Consider the following 22,105-nt stretch of genomic DNA (forward strand, 5'->3'; position numbering starts at 1 on the left):
TCTGTCAGTTGGTATCGAAATGAGCCATTTCTTAAAATCGTGTATGTTACTAAAAAATAATAATTCGGCAAACCTAAGTTTCCATTTTCATTACCACGTAAATATCGAACGAGCCAATATCCTAAACGAAACATGGTCGAATCAGGAGATAAGTTTTTCCCACTGCTTTGCGATAATTCAGCTAAAAAATGGTCTAGGGTCGTATTAGGATCCATTTCAGTAATCATTTTAATTTTTTTTTTCAACTTTGGCATTTTGATAGTTTTGTATGAGTGATTTTTGGTGAAACGCTTCAATTTGACCAGTTCTACCTTCTATTGAAAAAAAAGCCTCACCTTCAAATACACCTTTTATATAATAGAATTTCAAAATTGACGCAAACTGCGATGTTTCAATCATAAGCCTCTTTATCGAAGATGCTCAAAAACTTATCCAGTGTTGTTTCCTGATTCAGGCCGTTCTACTTGGAAACAATTCAGTTTAGAGCGTTGGACCAAGTTTACCTTTTTGACCAGCACAGAGGTTGAAATTTTTGACATCCGATATCTCAGAAGGGGTGCATATGACCCCATATTTCTTCACGAAATCACCTGCTGCATTTTTGCTGCATCTTCAGTAAACACCTTGTTTGGAAAAGAAGAAGATTTGCTTGACTGTTATTGTCTTCTGAATCAGTAACAGTTAACTGATGTCCTTACATAGCTAAGATTGAAAAGGCTATTGGAACCTTGAGTTCATTCTCTTTTATATTATATTTTTGGTCTCGGAAATCTGATACACTATACACTGTATAGTACGAAAATGTGAGTTTATGACGCTTGTAAACTTTTTTTGTTTGTTTTAAATCAGCGCTATGTTGTCCGTTCTACATAAAGGTCTTAATCATAACGTATTTCTCAAGTTGTGAATTCACTTCGAATTGACTCGAAATACTGGAAATAATCCATTGGTTATAAAATTTTGAAAAGTGATGTTTGGCCCTTTCTATATTCGACATTATCTTTCGCATAATTCAGTGGTGGGTCAATACTGAAGTATATTCATTTCTTTGCTTTTTGATGAGCACTTTTTCAGCCTCAAAAATAGGAGTTAGTGAAGGGTTGTGGCAACGTTGTTTTGATATTAACGATATTGCAAGTCTCCCAACTTTACTCAGTTGCAAAACATGGAAAATTTTTCCATGGTTAACCGATCGCTTGTATAAAAATGAAAGGAATAGGTAAAGCTACTTGATTCTAAAAAAATCATCCTATTCACTAGAATTTCAATAATCTGAACAATTTCCGTGTTTAAGTCAACTGTAAAGATTTGCATCATTTTCGGTTTTCAACAAAATCCAGAATATAGATACACCTAGTACAATTCAAAATATACTCTTCCCTATAGATCTTCTTGAACTTCGAAAGTTGAACTTCTGGCCAATTATTCGTCAACTTTTTTTTTCGACATGATTTTCGCGATCATCAAGCTTCGTACCTGCTTACTCTCCTTTTGAGAGGAATTTTAATGTAACGCCTTCGGTGCCGCACTCTAATTTGGGACTGAAATATATAACCCGTTGTAACTCACACCTGACAGAAAACGATCCATACATCAAGTGTACTGGAGATACCAATGTGAAGAATTGAAGAAGAATAGTTCCCTAGTCCCTACATCTTATCAATTTGGACCAGATCCAAATATCATGATAGCTCGTTAGTTAGTATTAATACATAAAAAATGAGTTGAATCTATTACAAGAACAAAAAATTCAGTCCTCATCTGAACCCCATCTCATGGAGTAGGATTTAACAGAGGAGGAATGGGCTTTAATTAAAGTTTGTTCAGGATTGTGGATTGCAGGCAGATTGAAAGGTTGATTTACACATTTTTCCATAATATTCCTCAAATCCCATGTTTTTTTCATTAATCATAGAAACAAATCTATTTCACGAAAATAGATAGGTATTGTTTTTATTCAGATACTGAATTTATGTGGTCCATGCTTAGTGAAAATTCATAACTAAAGTATACTCCATTCACATTTATTTTAGCAGTCAGTTGGCCATGAAATAATTTTCTCAAGTTTTTGTAACTAGAACGGAGTAAGGTTGGCACTCATGAAATGTCGTTAATGTCATAACGCCGTTGCCACAACTAAGCCACAACTTATATCAATTAATATTACGAAAATGCCAAAAGTGATTGAAAAAAGAGACAGGGTTTCAGGAAGTGCTATTTAGAATTCAGGTCCGCTCATTCAAATAGTTATACCCTGATATTCTAAAATCCACAATACGTCAGACGGTAGCGAACATATTCAATGTAAGAGAATTTATAATATAATGTTTCATCTGAATCTAAACGACTTATATTTCAGCTGAATATTTCCACAATCAGAAAGATTGTGAATGAAGCGGATGACAAAGAATTTCTTTCTATTGGGAGACCCAAAAAAGTGGTGGCATTTGAGAATTTTATGTCTGAGTGAATTAAACCGAAAAGTTCACCACAGGATTTTCGATGAATGTCATCGTCGGATAAGTTTCCGAAAATTGATTTTTCTATTTTTCATTTGACTTGTCCTATACATTGTAAATGTCTTGAGGTACCAGTTAATATCTAATTATTATTATTATATCAATGAATTAAGATGAACAGCCACAAATACGCGTCAGTTGTCCTGCTAATTGTTCATTCATGTGAAATTTTTGTTCAAAGATGAAGTTCATCTTGATTGAAAATTCCTTTAATTCCTTTTACTTATATTGATGCAAGATGATTTTTGTTGAAGAATTCAACATTCTGGTAATTATCTGTTAATTCCTTCGGGAGATACCCATTTCCAACCACTGTAACATGTGCATTTCATCTTCGGGTTAATATTTTTGAAATCTACAACTGATGTAACCTATTCAAATTTTAACCAAAGAAGATAACGAACATAAACTCTCCTCAAGCTAGTGCATATTTATGACATTATACTGATCTCTTGTATTTTCCATGCAAATAACTGGATTTGGTATGCCTTCAATCAGTTTGTATAAACTTCAATTACGTTCGTCACATATTTTCCTAAGAGATTCGACATTGTGATAAAATACGTAATAACAGAAACTTATACGTAGAACGGGCAACATAGCGTTGATTTAAAGCCCAAAAATGTTTTGACAAGCGTCATAACCCCACATTTTCGTACTATACAGAGTGAAATGTGTCAAATTTCCATGGCCAACCGACTGCTAAAATAAAAGTGAATGGAGTATAGAAATGAATTACCTACATGATTTAATAGTTATTTATTATGAATTATAATATTACGTATTATTTACCACATCAATTCTATATTAGTTGAAAGCAGATTAGCTTTGGCCACCAAGAATTTTAAGTTATTGGTACATAGTGATATATCTTCACAAAGTATTTGGCCCTGAAGATGCTACTGTCGTAGCGAAACACGAGTAGTGCTCATGCTCAAATAACATATCCTGGTGGGAATCCTTCATTTTACTTTCTAGTTTCAAAAATTTGCAGTTGCTTTCAATTTATATCCTATGGAAATTGTAAATAATGAACCTTTAACACTCGGTATTTTAATCCGTTCCTCATGTCGGGTTTCATGGAGCATGAAGATGGTTTTCCTCGGTCTCCTACGGGTTCTTCAAACGACCAACTACTCAAATTACCCAACACTTTCATCTACTTATTCCTCGAGACGTGGCGTTAATATGTGATGATTCTAATTGGATGCATGGTGGCGTCAATGATTTAATACTTTCAATTTAAAAGACTCAACTTTCCGGCCTTTCAAAGCGGCTTCTACGAACGCAATGCTCTATGTACATAAGGAGGTAATTGGATAGTGCTAAGTGGAAGAATAATGAGTAACATTGTGCCAGTCGAGGCTTGAATACACTTATAATCTTCTACGAATTAAAAAATAATACACTCAACGATTATGGAGAGCGCCCAAGGAATTATTTCGTGCCTTAGGCTGCAACCTTTTTATCAGTATTCAAATATATGATAAATGGTTCCTTTCATATCGGAGGAATTATGTGGAGAACACCTGATGTTATCTCATGGTGCTAGATGGTTTTAACATAACGTTTACAAGATAAATAGTTATAGACGGATTTATAAACCCTACAGATAGGATACCTTGTCTGGAGTCATGACTGAATCATTCAACATACATCGAACAAAATTCAACGTGTTGTACAGACTTTTATACGAGGATATATTGGAAAATTCTTAGCCTACTATAGAACCAAACAAAATTTCAATGTCAAAATATTTTATTACTCATTTTATACTCCCCTTAATTGGATACATTCATTACAGCGAACCTACAACGTCTTTAGACCTTAAAAAAATGTTTCTTCTTGCTCTGCAAACCAGACCTCCACAGCTTTTATTACCTCCTCGTTGGAAGAAAATTTACGACCTTTTAAACTTATTTTCAGTTGAGGAAAGAGATGATAGTCAAATGGAGCCAAATCTGGTGAATGAGGGGGGTGTTCTAGTATTCAAACCCTAAATCACGAATTTTTTGCATGACAACATGAGATTTGTGTGCAGGGGCGTTGTCCTGCAAAAACGAAACAGCTTTGGATAGCTTTCCGAGTATTTTCTCTTAAATTTTTTCCCGTAGAGTGGTCAGTAATGTCGAATAGTAATCTCCGGTTATGTTCTAGCATTATCCAAAAAATCAATCATGATTTCTCCATGGCAATCCCAAAAAACAGAAGAAAGAACTTTTCCAGCAGATTTTTGGACACGAAACTTCTTAGGTTTTGGAGAACCAGAGTGTCGCCATTCCATCGATTGTTGCTTTATTTTTGGATCGTAGAAATGTACCCAAGTCTCATCCATTATAACAATTCGGTTTAAGAAGTCTACATCGTTTTCAAATCGAGCACAGATCGAACGCTATGACCCTTGCACGCTTTTGGTCAACATTCAAACATTTGGGGATCCATTTTGCAGCAATTTTCCTCATGTCCAAATTTACGTGAACTCTAGGATGAACGCGTTCGTATGAAATTTTCAGTGCTTCAGATATCCGTTTTAGCCCAATTCGACGGTCTGACAAAATCATGTCATTAACTGCATCGATATTTTCCTGGACTGACACAAAAACTGGCCTTCCCGATCGGTCGTCATCTTCAATGGAAAATTTACCTCTTTTGAAGCTTGCAGTCCAATTTTTCACGGTCGCATACGAAGGACATTGATCACCAAAGGTATTAAGCATATCTTCATAAATCTGCTTACCTCTTAACCCTTTTATACAGGTACTTGATGATGGCTCGATACTGCAATTTTTCGATTTTCACAATTTCGGTGGACATCTTCTTTCTTTTAATTTATTGCGAAATTCTGGTTTACTTTTTTAACCTCAAACTGCACACTGACACTTCTAATGAGTTATTGTTCGTTGCTATGGTAACGCAATATTTTTTGTATGCATGGAACTGCTCTAGGCTAACTAGATTTCTATACATCCTCGTTAATCATGAACCTAGGTATATCACCCATTTTTTCAATACTTACCGATGAACTAATACCAGATTAAATATCAGAAGAAGCAGATGCTCCCCATTGCAGACAAAGGTTCTTTTTTTTATAATCGTCAAAATACTGGGGGATTTTATTCCCAGTCCACTTTTTTCGATAAAACCAAGACCCCTTGCATTGCAATAAAGTCCGACATACGTTAAGGTAAACAACCCACCACCTAATCCAAACATCCAATTTCCTCCACAAAACTATTCCTAAACACAGGAACATCTGGGATGCTCTTAACTAGAGGGATATAAAGAGGCATATAAGATTTTCTGAGAATCGACGCATAATGATGCGATCTGTACTGGTGGGTAGTTTATTTGAAGTAGCTCCTCATCCTGGTCGATGCTGCTATGAAAAAATCGTGTATTTATTGGAGCTTCGAGTTGTTTATTCACTTTTATGGCTCATTAGGTAAAAACCTTATCAATGTAAGCTTCTTCTGAAGTACGTTCAATGGGTTTGTTGAACTCGGTATGGGTGATGAATAATAGGATGATTTCAGTAGATATCTCGTAGATTCTGCGAGATTATACGACTCTGCAGTTGTAGAATAGTTCTGCCAATATTTAGAATTTAAACGTTGATTGCGTCCTTTTGATAATCAATCAATTTCCCACATTGATGGAAAAACAGGCCTACACAACGAGCTGAGTCGATATATGAGGAATTCTTTCGATTTTTGACTACAAATAAAATGGTTTTCCTTGAAAATTGACAATTTTGCCCAAGATCTATTCTGGAATATTGAGGAAAAAGTTGTAGGGTTTATTTGGTTATTTCCATCATTGTGGATCCCTCTCTCCAATTAGATTGATAGGAGGCGGTGGAGCTCAGCCATCCATGGCCTGCCACATTGAAAGATTCAAATAGTATAGATTCCTTTTCAAAGAGGAATCTGTAATCCCTAGTTTTCTGTTATGATTATTTTCCAAGTTTTTCTTGTATTAATATTATGTAGATATAACAATTTAGTGATGGTGAATGTTCCAAACTAATGGAAATAGCCAAATAGATCATACAATAAATTTACCATTGTTTCACGTCGATTAAGCTAAAGAAATCCAATTCGTCTGAACTCCAAAGAAATTCACTAATTTTTTGATGAAATTGCAATACATCAGAATATCTGTATGTAAAGGGTGGGCAAAATTTGTGATGATATCTAAACTACAACTTTTTAATCCAACGAGATAGAGAAAAATGAATGTCACATTACGTTCGCCTTTTTTTGAGAAACTTATGATATGCCATCAAAGTTGCATTCCATTATCTTCTTTTGTTTTTGAGTTATAGACCAAAACTGCAATTTGAGCGATTTCAACTTTGGCCATTATCTCAGTTTCTGTTTGTGCCAGGATGTTCAAAAAAATACATTATGGAGACACTTTTTTTATAGCAATCCACTTTCATACTATGATTTTTTCCAACAAGTTTATTTGCTGAGATATAACGCAAAGTTGTGTTTTTTCGTATGAAAACAGAAGTTCAATATTAAAATTAGAAAAAATCGACATTTTTTCCCGTTTCAGAAATATATCATACATCGCCCTCAGTCTTTCTAAGTCTACTATGAAAACTACTGTTTTCATAAGAAATAACACATCTTTATGTTATAGCTCAGCAAATATACCTGTTGGAAAAAAATCATAGTACCTACCTACGTCACTGGACTGCTATAAAAAAGTGTCTCTACAATATTTTCATTTCAACAACCTAGCACAAATAGAAACGGAGATAATGACCAAATTGAAGTATTTATTTTGGCCTATAACTCGAAATGGCATTATGTATTAGTTTCTCGAAAAAAGACGACCGTAATGTGCCATGCATTTTCCACTATCTTGTTGAGTTGAAAAAGTCGTAGTTCAGGTATCACCAATATTGCCCACCCTGTATATATTCTCACAAAAGTATAGTACATACTTAAACCAAGTTCTCCCGGAGAAAAATATTTCCATCAATTGCAATGTTATTAAAATTGCATGCCTGATTATATGATTTCATCCGTTATATTTCTTCAATTTTCCAAAAGAATCGTTATATTCAAGTCTGTTTATGATAGGCTATTATTATTGTATACCTCGAATATGACAGGACTGAATTGAATCCGAAAGTTATAAGTTATAATCCCGACTTACAAGCCGGGATTGAAAATAAATAATTCTTGGCCCTTCTATGCCTTCGTAAATATTATATAGAGGTTTAGTTTGTTATAATTTGTTGGAAGTAATCTCTGTATGGAACTGCTGAACCGATTTTGGAAATTCTTTTACCATTAGAAAGCTATCCATTTTTTCGGAGTTAGGTACATAGGATATATTTAAATTATGATTAATTAAATTTTTCTATGTGAAATATCATAATTTGTCGAGCAATTCCTAGAAAAACGTTCTTATATCCTGATTTATCGGCGTGCGTTGACTAAAAGGTTTGTACGAGGATATATATATAAAATTCTTAACCTACTATAATAGAACCAAACAAAATTTCAATGTCAAAATATTTTAATACTCAACATATTCTCTTCTTAATTGGATACATTCATTATAGCGAACCTGCAACGTCTCTAGACCTGTCAAAAAAAATGTTTCTTCTTGCTCTGCAAACCAGACCTCCACAGCTTTTATTATCTCCTCGTTGGAAGAAAATTTGCGACCTTTTACTTTTTTTCAGCTGAAGAAAGAGATGATAGTCGGATGGAGCCAAATCTGGTGAATAAGGGGGGAGTTCTACTAATTCAAACCCTAAATCACGAATTTTTTGCATTGCAACATGAGATTTGTGTGCAGGGGCGTTGATCTGCAAAAACAAAACACCTTTGGATAGCATTCCGCGTCTGTTCTCTTTAATTTTTTCCCATAGAGTGGTCAGTAATGTTGAATAGTAATCTCCGGTTATTGTTCTACCCTTATCCAGAAAATCAATTATGATTACTCCATGGCAATCCCAAAAAACTGAAGCAAGAACTTTTCCAGCATATTTTTGGACTCAAAACTTCTTAGGTCTTGGAGAACTATAGTGTCGCCATTCCATCGATTGTTGCTTTGTTTCTGGATCGTAGAAATGTACCCAAGTCTCATCCATAGTAACAATTCGGTTTAAGAAGTCTACATCGTTTTCAAATCGAGCACAGATCGAACGCGATGCTTCTACCCTTGCAAGCTTTTGGTCAACATTTAAACATTTGGGGATCCATTTTGCAGCAATTTTTCTCATGTCCAAATTGACGTGAACTATATATGATGAACGCGTTCGTATGAAATATTAAGTGCTTCAGATATACGTTTCAGCCCAATTCGACGGTCTGATAAAATCATGTCATGAACTGCATCGATATTTTCGGGGACTGACACAGAAACTGGCTTTCCCGATCGGTCATCATCTTCAATGGAAAATTTATCTCTTTTGAAGCTTCAGTCCAATTTTTCACGGTCGCATACGAAGGACATTGATCACCAGGGGTATTAAGCATATTTTCGTAAATCTGCTCACCTCTCAACCCTTTTAAAAACAGGTAGATACTTGATACTTGTTAGTAAAAATATTGTTCTTCAGTACACAACAAAAGATCTTGTAGGAAATGAGAGATGATAATATATGCCCAAGAAAGACCTCTCCATTCGAATTGCCATCAATTTTTTTCGTTAGCTTTCCCTCTTCTAAATGTGAATTTCACCTACTCCAGGATTACAAAAAAAAAGAATAAAAAGGGAATAGGAAGAAGAGGCTAAAAAGGCATGACACTGATCATAACAACACCAAAATCACTCCGGTAGATTACACATCATTCATTCAGTGCCAGCCACCTTTTCCAGAAATTGCTCGTTTCCGCTCTTCGTCATCCCTCAAAAAAGTTTCATTTCCAAGGAGGAAAGCCTATTTGAATAAACAGATTAAGCTTTTTCCTTGCTCAGTCCGTAAATCGGATTAAGTCGGCGCGGAAATAAAATTATGATCATTCGGGATACAGAACGCGGGATGCCGTTTTGTATTATTAATGAAATGATGTTCGGGGCTTGAAATAATTTCGGGCCGAATATTCCCTCATTAATTAAAGAATGAATAACTCACGTCAAAATGAGAACCGTTACTAATGAACGAAGACACGAGAAGGGGCGGAACGTATACGATCTGTTCCGCGCCAGTTTGGATGATTGTATCTATATATAACGGTGGGGGGTGAAACCACGGATACCAACTATTCGAAACCATATTAATATTTCCGGATCTTCATCTCGGAAACGACGTTTGTTGTTCGAAAACTCACGTCCCAGGTATTATTAGTTCTGGTGTAATTTGTTAACTTCATGAATTTATAAAGGCGGAGACCCCAATTCATTGCACTGGAGTTCATGAAGGGATGGTTTTGGGTGGAAGGGTTAACACGAAACAGAAAAATTTCGACTAGCCATATTTTGACTCATCCTATACAGGCTGAGTCTTCACTCTTTGGCTTGTACATATATTTTAACAGTAGTTTCTTGAGGTCAAATGAAATACTTTTTTCCTATACCATTTTTTCCGATTCGGCCCTGATAAAAAGATATAGTCATTTTGAGTTTTTATAATGAGCTGGGCCACCCCTGTGAAACCAAAATTACCTTCAGAATAACAAGCTAAATCTATGACACTACACATCTGTGGATCTTTTAAACAGAAATGTATTCGGACAAAGTACCCAATTTCACAGATATTTTTTATTTTTCAACATCAAATTACTCGAAAACGGCGCATTATACAGGGTATCCGCGCCATGGGGCAGCGGTAGATTACTCTTATTCTATTAACTTTACAAAAAAGAGTTTGAAATAACTTTCCTCTTTTTAGGTAGAGCATCTCCTAAAATTATTCAAAACTGTACAAAGTGTTTCGTTTCTTCCGCACAGCCATCAACTTCGTTATTTTGAATGGAACTCTCTATAGATTTTTACATTTTTGAATTCCTTGTTGAATTTGTATATAAGTTTGATAATACTACTATGTCTGAATTCTCAACGGCTTTCGAGAAATTTGACTTCTTATTTATTTTGATCGTTTGAGGTACCTTACTTACGTAGAGGACTATAGCTCCGTCCTTATTCTGTGTAATTGATTCAAATTTAGACTGTGTCTAGTCAATAAATGATACACTAAAAATTTTCTTTGTAAATAACCATATTATATAATGGGTCCACGAAAACAGATATTCATCAAAATCTTAATTTTTTTAAATGGCAACTCATATTTTTTTCTGTTCATTATTTGAAACAACTAGAAGCCAACAAAAAATGTTTAAATAATGAGCAGAAATAATATGGCTTGCCATTCAAAAGAATGAAGATTTTGATCAATTTCTGTCTTGATAATGGATTTACGTTTTCGTGGACCCTGTATATAATATGGTTATTAAAAAAAAAATTTTAATGTATCATTTGTTGACTAGCTAGACACACTCCAATATTCGAATCAATTACCTATATAGAATAAGGACGGAGCTTTTATAGTCCTTTATGTACCTCAAACGTACAAATATTAATAAAAAGTGAAATTTCTCGGAAACCGTTGAGATTTCGGACACAGTTGTGTGATCAAACTCATATTCCAATTCAACAAGAAATTCCAAAATGTAAAAATATATAGGGTGTTCCATTTAAAATAACGAAACACTTTGTATAGTTCTAAATAATTTTAGGAGATGCTCTACTCAATAAGAGGAAAATTTCATTTCAAACACTTTATTGTAAAGCTAATAGAATTTGAGTAATTGACCGATTAAAAATAACAAAATAACATTGTTCAACAGCCTGTATCTTTTAAACCAAGCCGATTTGAAAAAAAAATGGTAAAGAAAAAATGTTTTTTCTACCTCGAGAATCTACTGCCAAAATTTGTATACGAGTCAAGACTCACCCTGTATATTCCAACATCATTCCATCAAATCGTTTGTGAGATATAACTGAAAATTACATTTTTCATCAATTTTCAACAGCCTATATCTTATCAACCGAGCCTAAATGGAAATAGTGTTTTTTTCGACCTAGGGAAACACCGGTAATTCTTTGAGGAAAACTAAAATAGGCATTTGGTATAGACTTTTTTGAAAAACTTTTCCCTGGAAAAGTTACACCTTCCCTGTATATCGAGCTAAAGACACGAAATTTAGTAAATATCATTTGTCAATGAAATTACCCATGTTGGAATTTTTTCAACCATGTAGGTATGCTCAAAAAGGGTTGAAGTAGTAAACCTCTAATATATTTTTCTCACACATTTTTTTATGGATGAAAATTTTCCTTTTAAAAAAACATTGCCGAAAAGTCCCACTTATACTCTAACTTTTTTATATCTACAAGTTTTTTCGACAATTCAAGCATTTACAAAAAAAAATGCAACGCATTTTCAAAAAGATGGTATTTCGCCTTAATATCTAGTAGTTACATGTGTAATTTCATCGACAAATGATATTTACCAAGTTTCGTGTCTTTATCTTTATATACAAGAAAAAATTTTTGTTAATATTCGGAAGGGTCTAACTTTTGCCGAGGGAGGTTTTTAAAATTTTTTTTTTACCAATTACCCTAATTATGATTATTTGAGAAAAATTTACCTCAAATAATCACCCCTTTCATTTTTTCTGCGTAATTCAGATATACCCCGTGCATTTACGAGTCAAAGACTGACCCTGTATACAGGGCTAATTTTTGGTATTGGTACTCCATATGGTCCAAGGTTATATTAATCTGACACCACCCTTTTGTGCTGCCCATTCAAAAGTTCGAAATGGATTCTAAATTTTCTCTGAATTTGGGTATAACTTCATAAAAGTAAGCCATCGGAATGCAAATTTCACTCAAAGGTTTATTATTATTACAATCTTCGATATGTTCTGAGCTTACCTGTTCCAAATGAAACTTTTTGACCCGCAGAAGTATTGTACTTTTATTAAGACAGATTTTGTTCCTAATTCTTGAAGTGGTTTTGGTTCATTACGTCAAAAATGAACCAAACAACAACAAATATTAACTTTTTTGCTCTAGAGTTCGATTTTCCGAGTAAAACTTTCAATATTACACACCCCCCGCATATTTTCATAATGAAATCAACCTACCTCCAAGGTCCAAACCGGGAGTGCATTAAAAGTTTCCACGAAGAACTAATACTGATTATTATTATTAAAATTTCCTTCATAAACATCGCGGAATTTCAATAAGACTTCATTTAAAACTTCCCTTATTTTTTCAGGATACGAAATGAACTGCACGGCGGCGCCTGGTGTCCCCTCACCCCAGCAACCCCCGACTTGAAGGAGTGGATAGAGATAGACCTGCAAGATGTGTTCGTTATTACCGCAACCGGTACACAGGGTCGTTTCGGAAATGGACAAGGGGTGGAATTCACCGAGTCCTACATCCTTGAATATTGGAGACCAAGCCTGAACAAGTGGATGAGATACCACAATAGAACCGGAAATGAAGTGATGAAAGGGAACATGAACACCTATCTAGAATCTAAAACGCACTTAGATCCCCCAATGTGGGCTAGCAAAATAAGGTTTCTACCCTTCAGCCATCACCATCGGACCGTCTGCATGAGGGTTGAAGTCTACGGTTGTAGATGGACTGAAGGACTCTTGAGTTACTCCATGCCCCAAGGCGATAAAAGGGGGAACAATTGGGAATTCTTCGACGTCACTTACGACGGACAATGGAGCGGGGATCAACTGCGGTACGGACTAGGTCAGCTGATTGATGGTAAAGTGGGCCCAGACGACTTCAAAGTAGCCTTCCACAACCTCAACCTCCAAGGTTGGGTCGGATGGAAGAACGATCTCCGAAAATCCCCAATCGAAATCGTCTTCGAATTCGAGAAAGTTCGCGAGTTTAACGCCGTTCACATCTATTGCAACAATCAGTTCACCAAAGACGTCAGAGTGTTCGCCGAGGCTCGCGTTTTCTTCAGCGTGAACGGCAAGAAGTACACGGACGAACCGATAACGTACAATTACATCGAAGATCTGATCTTCGAGACGCCTCGCAACGTTTCGATCAAGCTGCATCATCGCGTGGGGAGGTTCGTGAAGATCCAGCTCCATTTCGCGTCCAGGTGGATGCTGGTGAGCGAGATCACCTTCGAATCGACCGTCATGGACAGGAGGTTCAGTGAAACAGGGGAACAAGAAGAGATAAATATTTTAGATGACCAAATTTCTACTCCAGGGATCACAACGAATAATGAGATCAGCGCGGTGGATGCTCAACGGGACTTGGTCGATTATTTGGGCGTAGTCGCCGGTTTATTGTTAGTGCTTCTATTTTTCGTGATTGCCGCTGTAGCAGCGGTCGTAATTAAGCAGATGCGTAGAAAATCGTCTTCGAGGTCGTCTCAAGTGCCAATCAGATGCGATAAGGCTGTTTTATATCAGGAATCGACGGCCGAAAGGTACTCGAGAAGTTCGGACTACGCAGACATAAAAGACTGTGAATACGCGGTCCCGCTTCAGCAAGATTACTGTCACCCCCTTCCGCTTCTCTCGGAATCACCCCTCAAGCAATCACCCTCGGAGCATTACTACGCCGCCACTGAAATATGCAACGCTGGCTTCATCCCCCCGCCGCCCCCGTTGTCGACTCCGCCGTCTCTGAAGTTTGGCAGACAGCCCAAATTCTACGTTTCGAGTACATCGAGAATGCATATTGGACCATAACCTGTGATATGTTTCTTATAGCCTAGCAAACTTTATTTCTTAAGGTAAGATTCACTTTGATCAAACTTTCCTCCCCTACGTTATTTCAAATTTCTTTCCCAAACATATGGTAGGGAAGTTTCCTAGATGTCGGAATTCATATTGAACATGATTAGTCATATAACTTTTCCATAAGCTCTTCAAGATATTAAATATTTCACCCCAAAGCAAAGAACAGAAATAATGATTTTCACCAACGATGAGTTTTTTACCATTCCCGTTTTTATATCACCATTGAGTATACAGGACTCGTACAAATATTTTAACAGTAGATTCTTGTGGTCAAAAGAAACATTTTTTTCACATACCATTTTTCCCCTACCATTTTTTCCGATTCGGGGTTGATAAAAAGTTTTCATAAAATGAAGTTACCTTAAGAACAACTAGCTAAATCTGTGGATCTTTTGAAAAGAGTTGTATTGGTCAATGTACCCAGTTTTTCGAATTTCAGATATATTTTATTTTCGAGAAAATATGAAGAATACTTTTATTTTACAAAACGTTTAAATATTCAATAGATAGCGCCAACTTAGTTTCTAGGTATATTTTCATGATACGTAATGGTCATAATGAGAAAACTGGAAGATGAGGGTGATATCTTATGTTCGAAAAAGATTCATCGAATAAATGAAAAACTATTATTATTATTATTATTATAATATCAACAAGAGTAGAGGTGTAAACCTATAATACTCAATCTAAATAAAAAAAAGCACACATGCATGAGTGAAGTGAATAACCGAAAAAAAAAGAGAATCACTACATCCTTGATAAATTTCTAAAAGTAGATAATACACAACTACAGGCGATCAACTATATTCCGAAATTCATTTAATTCGATGAAACCTAAAAATTACATTTTTTCATGGTTTTTCAACATCCTGTATCTTTCAAACCGATTCTATTCGAAAAAATGGTAAAGAAAAAAAGTGTTTTTTTTTACCTCAAGAATCTACGGTTGAAATATTTGTACGAGTCAAAGACTCACCCCATTATATCCTCATCTTCCTACTCAAAATCACAAAAGTTTCTTCATATTTTTCGGAAATTTTGCATCAAGTGACAGAAATAGGAAACACCAGATAGCCAAAAACCAGTTTCTGCTTTCAACAACTATTGAAATGATGTGGTTGATAATTGTTAAAAATCCATAATTATATCAAATCAAAGATCTAAAATACATTATTTCCACTAAGGATGATGAGATTTACAAAACTACAGTTTTCTGCTGTTACAAGAGCTTCTGGAGGTTTTTGGGGAATTGATGCATTACGTATCAGTAAATTGAAATACTAGTTGGTGAAAGATCTAGTTTACACTTTTTCTACTTTCATCAGATGATAAATTGATGTGGCAGATTCTTGGTGAAAATCAATAATCAAACCAAAGAAAAAAGTAGGTACTTTTATTGCTAAGTATCACAATAGTTTCTTCGGGTCCTTGTGAAACTAGTGCATTGCACACCAGTAACTTCAAATATCAGATGGTCAAAAAGCTTGTTGGTGCTTTCAAAAATCGTCGAATTGATGTGCTAGATACTATCTTGAAACTTTTTTTGGGTTCTTAGCAAAGGGGGCTATTTGATTCAAACAACCATATACTATACATAACTGAGCTTGCTTAAGAACTAAAAACATTATTTTCACTAATCGGAAAGATCACCCCTAAAGACGTGAAACTCGGATATCGTTTCAAACTGGGTGGCGCTCTGTGCTCTGTGTTACTCAGTAGCACCAGTGCCAGTATTGAAGAAGAGTCCATCAATTCCAAACTTTTTCGTCATCGGAGAAGAAGCTGTGTTGCTCTGACGAGGTCATATAAAACCAAAACCATGGTCAGCATCTGCTTTTCTTCGGTGGAGCGTACTCCATTTAGGGCCCTGACGATGGCAAATTGGCTTGTTCAACTCAGATCGTAACACTTGATGATATTTATATCAGCGGGTGGTATGCATCTGAATTAAATCTGTTTATTATTTCAATAACGATGAGGATGAGTTTTTACCACTAACCTGTTTTGACACTCGCAATAGCTTATTCAGGTTCAAGGGTTTAACAAATGCTATCGTACTTGATGATCAATGATCTAGGTTGGGAATTGTATTATATAGTATGTTACTTCAACTCATTATGAATAGAACAATATGAATTAAGTCAAGAAAATGTGTGTTAACAGATATTATATTCTTGAGATTTTGTGAGGTTAGTTTGTTCGAAAAAAAATGACATATGAAGAGAAAAGTGGTTTCAGAGCCATAACAAAAATGTAGAATGCGCCCTGAGGGATGCAAATTTATATAGCAATGAATTGACGTCGATAATAGTAATCTCAGCACTTTCAATCGATAAAATTGTTAATAGGTTAGTATTAGGGCCGGTTTATTCACGTATGGGTAAGGCCACTGGAAAGTTCACCCGATAGATGAACCTAGATCGTTCAGAAATATAAACTGCTTGGTATACTATCTGTAACTACAAAACGATGAATGGTTATGAATATAACTACCCAAAAAAACAAAAGTTGACAAACACTTTGCAGAGAGGATTGGTACCTATATACAGGGTGTTTCCTAATTGAATGTCAATATTTATGGGGCTAATTTTTGGGCCCATTTTGAGAAAAAAACGTCTTACCTTTTGAGATACAGGATGGTAAAGTTTTCAAAAATAAATAATTTATTATTAATATCTACAATACCACTTCAGATATTTTAATGAAATTTGTCATACATGTACAAAAAAATAAAATCTACGTATGTCTCTCCATGGTGATGTTGTCATATGTATGTATTAACGATATTGTTATGATCATGCGGAAAAACGGTTTTTATTTTTTTAAGCGAAAACCGTGAATAGGATTGAAAAAAGCCAAGTGATCAACTTTGGTGAGAAATGATTGGGAATTTCAAAAATAATTTTTATTTCATGAAAAATCGGTGGCCCACCATCAATGTCTGCCAAAATAGGTAGGTCAAATTACGTACGAACGCCACTGGTAGAAATTAAAAAAAGTGATACATTAAAAAATGCCTTTTGATTCATAGAACATGCGTGACAAATTTCATTAAAATATCTGAATTAGTATTTGTAGATATTAATAATAAGCTATTTATTTTGTTAAACTTTATCACCCTGTATCTCAAAAGGTAAGACGTTTAGGGCATATGTTCATGTGAAGTTTTTTTCTTAAAATGAGACCAAAAATCATCCCCATAAATATTGATATTCAATTAAGAAACACTCTTAGTCTTTCTGCTTCATTGTGGATCAAATAATTTTCAATAAGCTCCAGCTTTCCAAATAAAAACGTTTATTTTGCATAAAGAGATTTTTGATATAAACTTTTTTTGCAGGTGGAGATAATAGGAAGACTGAGGTGAATCTTATTACTGCCGTGCTTGTTTTATTGGACGAAGTCGACAATCACAATCACTCAATGTTAGAGGCCTTTACAGAAGAGAGTTTAATTAATATAGTTAAACTAAGAATTTTGCATGCACAACGATGAAACTCCCGCTATAAATGCTGCATCATTTCAGAGAAACACCCCTATTGTGTCCCTTGACTATATTATTAAGCACAAGTCTGATGCAGTATGTTTGTTTTCCATATCAATTCTAGTGAATCTGTGATTTCTGATCAATGAATTATTGATAAGTAGATTATTCGATAAATAGGACAGTACTATGTCCTCACATCAATAACGAACTCTTCGCATTTGCAATAAATAATGCATTATGTATATTTATTTCTGAGTTTTCTTTATCTTCCCACCAAAATCCCTCTCTTTAACTCTCTTTAAGATATACTGCAATATTTGAAGAGGCTTAACGGTAAGTTGAAACATTTCTGATTGGTGAAATCCAGTACATATTCTGTTTACAGGACCATATCATTTCAGTAATCCTTCTGAATTTACCCATGAAAATTTAATATATTGAATCAATTCACATAAACAGGGTGCCGGAAATGAAGAAAAATAAGTTTCACGTCAATGTAAAAGGCATGAAGGGTTGTATCCTGGCGGGAGAATTCGGAGCTGTGCCAAGCACTGACAAAAAGTGCTCCCGATTCTCGAGCACTAAGCACCGATTTTTCACGAAAGGCTCGCGATTACTAAGCAACTTGTGAAAGTAATTCGATTTTGCGAGCACTAAACACTTTTTCCAAAAACTGTTGAAAATGAGATTTTTTTAATGAAAACTGTATTCGATTGAAAAACCACCGGTTCCATTTCTTCGAAACGATATGTTTTCCGTTCTACTCTGCCACAGTTTCAAGTATGTTTATAGGAAAATTGTTCCACGAATGGAAATATGAATTCAACGAAATTTTTTTTTGCTGCATTTGGTAGGAATTTTGTAAGCTTCCGATAAGCTTCCGCAGGGTGTTCTATGAATCATCATCATTTCCTGAAATATAGGTTGCTTTCTCAACGAATATTCATATACATATAAAACTGGATGTTCCCATATTTATGATAAATTGATGATTATGTATTTTTAAAACATTTTATGTGGCGCTTCTTCGTTTTCGAAAAATTCCTTAGCCATGTTTTTGATGAAGCGAAAATGTTTAAAATTTTTAACTTTTTTTAAGCCATTGATTGGGACCCAATTTGTTTCTTTGAAATAAGTTCCTCATCCTCTACATCATCAGTAGTTTTCGAGTTACATATTTACAATTTCCCTTATTTTACACATCTCACCGTCTATGAAAACCAATCCGGCATAGATTTTAAACTCTAACTCCCTTGGACACAGTTGGTCATCTGAAGATATTTGGATGAGCCAGATTTGAATATTGAAAGAAGGGAATTCGAATTTCATAAAATGAATTCGTTTCCTTCTTTTTCATCATAAACCTGAAAGCAATAAGATTAAAAGTTGAAACTAAAATTGAATTATGATTACATTTCACTCGAAATTCAATAATAAATATTGTCTTCATATGCAGATTGAGTCAGATCGAAATTTCCATATTCTTGGGTTTATATTATACAGGGTGTTCTACCGCGATGGATATTTAGATCTTTTCGGAGAAGCAGTGGCGGCTCGTGGTCATGAGAGCTGAGGAGGCTAATAGTTTTCGAGGAGTGTTGAAACAAACTCTTATCAGTCAATAAAGTATACTTCTTCAATATAATGAAAAGTTGTCAGTTCTAAGATTAATTTTGAATGCAAGAGGATGCTATATGCTCCTTTGACTTGTTATGCCTTTCGATAGATCGCGGTAAATTTTTTAAATCTGAAAATCCCGTTTTGAACCATGAAGTATATCTATTCTGTTTGATGAGAAAATAGTAAATATGGCCAGCAAAATAATTTCTCCCGTTTGATCGATCCAGTTAACCAATCACATTTATCGTACCAAACAACACTGAAACTTCTATTCTGACGATTTTCGGTAGACTTTAGTGTAATTAAATTTGGTGGAGGTCTTGTAAAGGTTTTAACAACGTGTACAGTTAATTTTCAATATTAAATTCCATTTTATTTTTTGATCCGTATCAATACTTACCCCTAACGCCCTAACAAAACAACCTATCTTAACAAGAATATATCACAAATTTCCCGAAGTTCCAGTTCTCCACGAAGTCGTTACATTCAAATTGAAAATGTAACAATTACCGCCGGACAACGCCCCTACCGTCGGAGATCAAGCGAATATAGTCGAAGACGGCACGAAAGAATCGATGGAGAACAGGGGAGCTGTGCCTCCTCTGGTACATTTTACGGGCGAATATGGTACAGTAAGTCAGCTGAATTTTTGTTCGGCTAGTATGTGAGTCCAGAGAACGTATGCGTGAGTTACACTATCAACGGAAGCAGCAGGCCCAACAGCCTCCGTCCGTACTCCGGCAGTACTAGGAAATATTGACATTCGACGCGGCGGACGCGTACGCAGCCGGTGATTGTTATGCTGGATTTTTATGAGCGGAGGACCGAAAAATGAACTAATTTTTATCTGAATATCTAGTTCAGGTGTTCGGAAAATTTATATAGAAATTACTTTCTGAAAATGAGGACATGCCCGAAGTGAATGTATTTTAGCTCTAAGCTTTATGAGGAGGCTTAGCCTCCCTTGCCTCCTCTGACGAGCCGCCCTTGCGGAGAAGTAATCATAATTTTATGCTGAAATTTTTTATGTTGGGGTTCTCAACAATGAGTTTTCTACCTAAAATATTTTCAGACCTCTGCAACTCCCGGTTTCATGACGCAAATAGATTTATACTTCCTCATTTCAAATGACACCCAGTATATCTTTTCATCGTCAGATAGTTTGAAGGCAGTTCCAACAGTGAGTCATACTTAGGGTAAAAACTCTTAAGACTTATGTGTTATCGGGATCCTTGTGATGGACATGTTGAAAACGGAAGTCACAACATTGAATATTTCTACTGGAGGAGGTTTCTTTAAAAAAAATCCTGGAAGATCAAGAAGATTAGCGAATTCATCAAAAATCAAAATTTTCACATTAAAGCCTATATTTGTTATCATGTATTTGAGACGATTTTACGTAAAAAGAAATCAAGAAAAAAAATTTTGAAATAAGAGAAATGAGCCATTTCGAACTGCTTGATTAGTCTGTGAGTTAATTGTTTGTTGGGATTGTTGAGAATCTATACACCATTCACGAAAAATCAAAATCATTCACTGAAACTTCGAATACAAGTAAAAATACATAAAATAAATCAGATACATAAAATCCGTTGATTGATTGAAATTTCGATATGATTTCCGAAGGGCTTAGTGCTTAGTAATCCCGAGAAGAAGGGAGCTCACTGGTTTTAAAAAATGCACGGGAGCAAAATAATGCTTTAAGTTTTTTCACGAGCACTAAGCACGTTGCTTTGGTACAGCTCTGGCTAATAGCACCAAATTGTTTCTTCTTTGCGCCCTTGTTCCCAAGAAGGAGAGCCAGATCATACTGTAATATAATGTCAGTCAGTATTCTCATTCTTTTAATTAATTCAAAAAACTTGTGTGAATGTATCAGTAGCAAATATCGATGTGAAGTTAATCTTCGGCATGTCGCCTGTGTTAAATTCTCTACCTAAGTACCCTGCTAGACTTGTATCTCTTCCAGTAAGTCAAGTTTCTTCTGGTTCTCCAGACATTCTTTCCACACCTCTACCGCAGTAAATATTTACTGCAATAATGCCGAACAAAATACCAACATAAACATGAGATGATAGCTATTTGTATGACTGGTATTAGTTTTATTATCTTGAAACTTGCGGGGATGGGTTATTGAGGAGAATATGTGAAGGCAAATGAATCTCGGTTTACATAATGAGTGTGTTAAGACAAAAAATAGTTCTGGATATTTCAGCTTGCCACCTTATAAGGAGAATTTTTAAAGTGGAGTTCAGACAATAATTACCTCTTGATGTTCTTTATGTGAAATTTGGATCTAATGAACGAAGTATATTGAGTTTTGGGTTATGTAAATTCAGAATCTCATTCACTATTACTGGTTCTAGCTATACGAACGACCTTAAACGAAACTCGATGCTACGACCTTACATCCAGAAATTTAATTCTCGAGTTCTCATGAAAAATCAGTTAAAAGGAAACTCGAAATGGAGTTTTTCAATCGTATCAAGTCAAGTGTATTTATGTATTTAACACTTTGATCCAAAACAGTAGAAATTATCTTCAGAATTCATGGATCAATATTAAATTTTTTTATCATCAATGATTAACACTCAACAGTTGATTTGTAATTAGATTTAGTATGTAGTTATTGTTTATTCTTCAAGCAGATTATTAATTTATGTGAGGAATAAATGAAATATTATATTAATATTTTTCAATTTTCGGAAACGATA

At 35.1% G+C, this 22,105-nt stretch overlaps 1 protein-coding gene across 1 annotated transcript in view; it reads left to right on the forward strand.

The window, feature by feature from the left end:
• The window catches only part of LOC123318264 (discoidin domain-containing receptor 2-like), a 70,018-nt gene extending 51,999 nt beyond the window's left edge, over positions 1–18,019 (forward strand). The window contains exons 5-6 of the mRNA XM_044904883.1: positions 12,772–14,277; positions 17,625–18,019. Of these exons, the coding sequence (XP_044760818.1) occupies positions 12,772–14,233 (1,462 nt within the window). The 3' untranslated portion in view covers positions 14,234–14,277; positions 17,625–18,019. The remainder of the gene's footprint in view (positions 1–12,771; positions 14,278–17,624) is intronic.
• Positions 18,020–22,105: the final 4,086 nt, after the last annotated feature.

Source organism: Coccinella septempunctata, chromosome 1, assembly GCF_907165205.1.
Source record: "Coccinella septempunctata chromosome 1, icCocSept1.1, whole genome shotgun sequence".
NCBI classification, from domain to species: Eukaryota; Metazoa; Arthropoda; class Insecta; order Coleoptera; family Coccinellidae; genus Coccinella; species Coccinella septempunctata.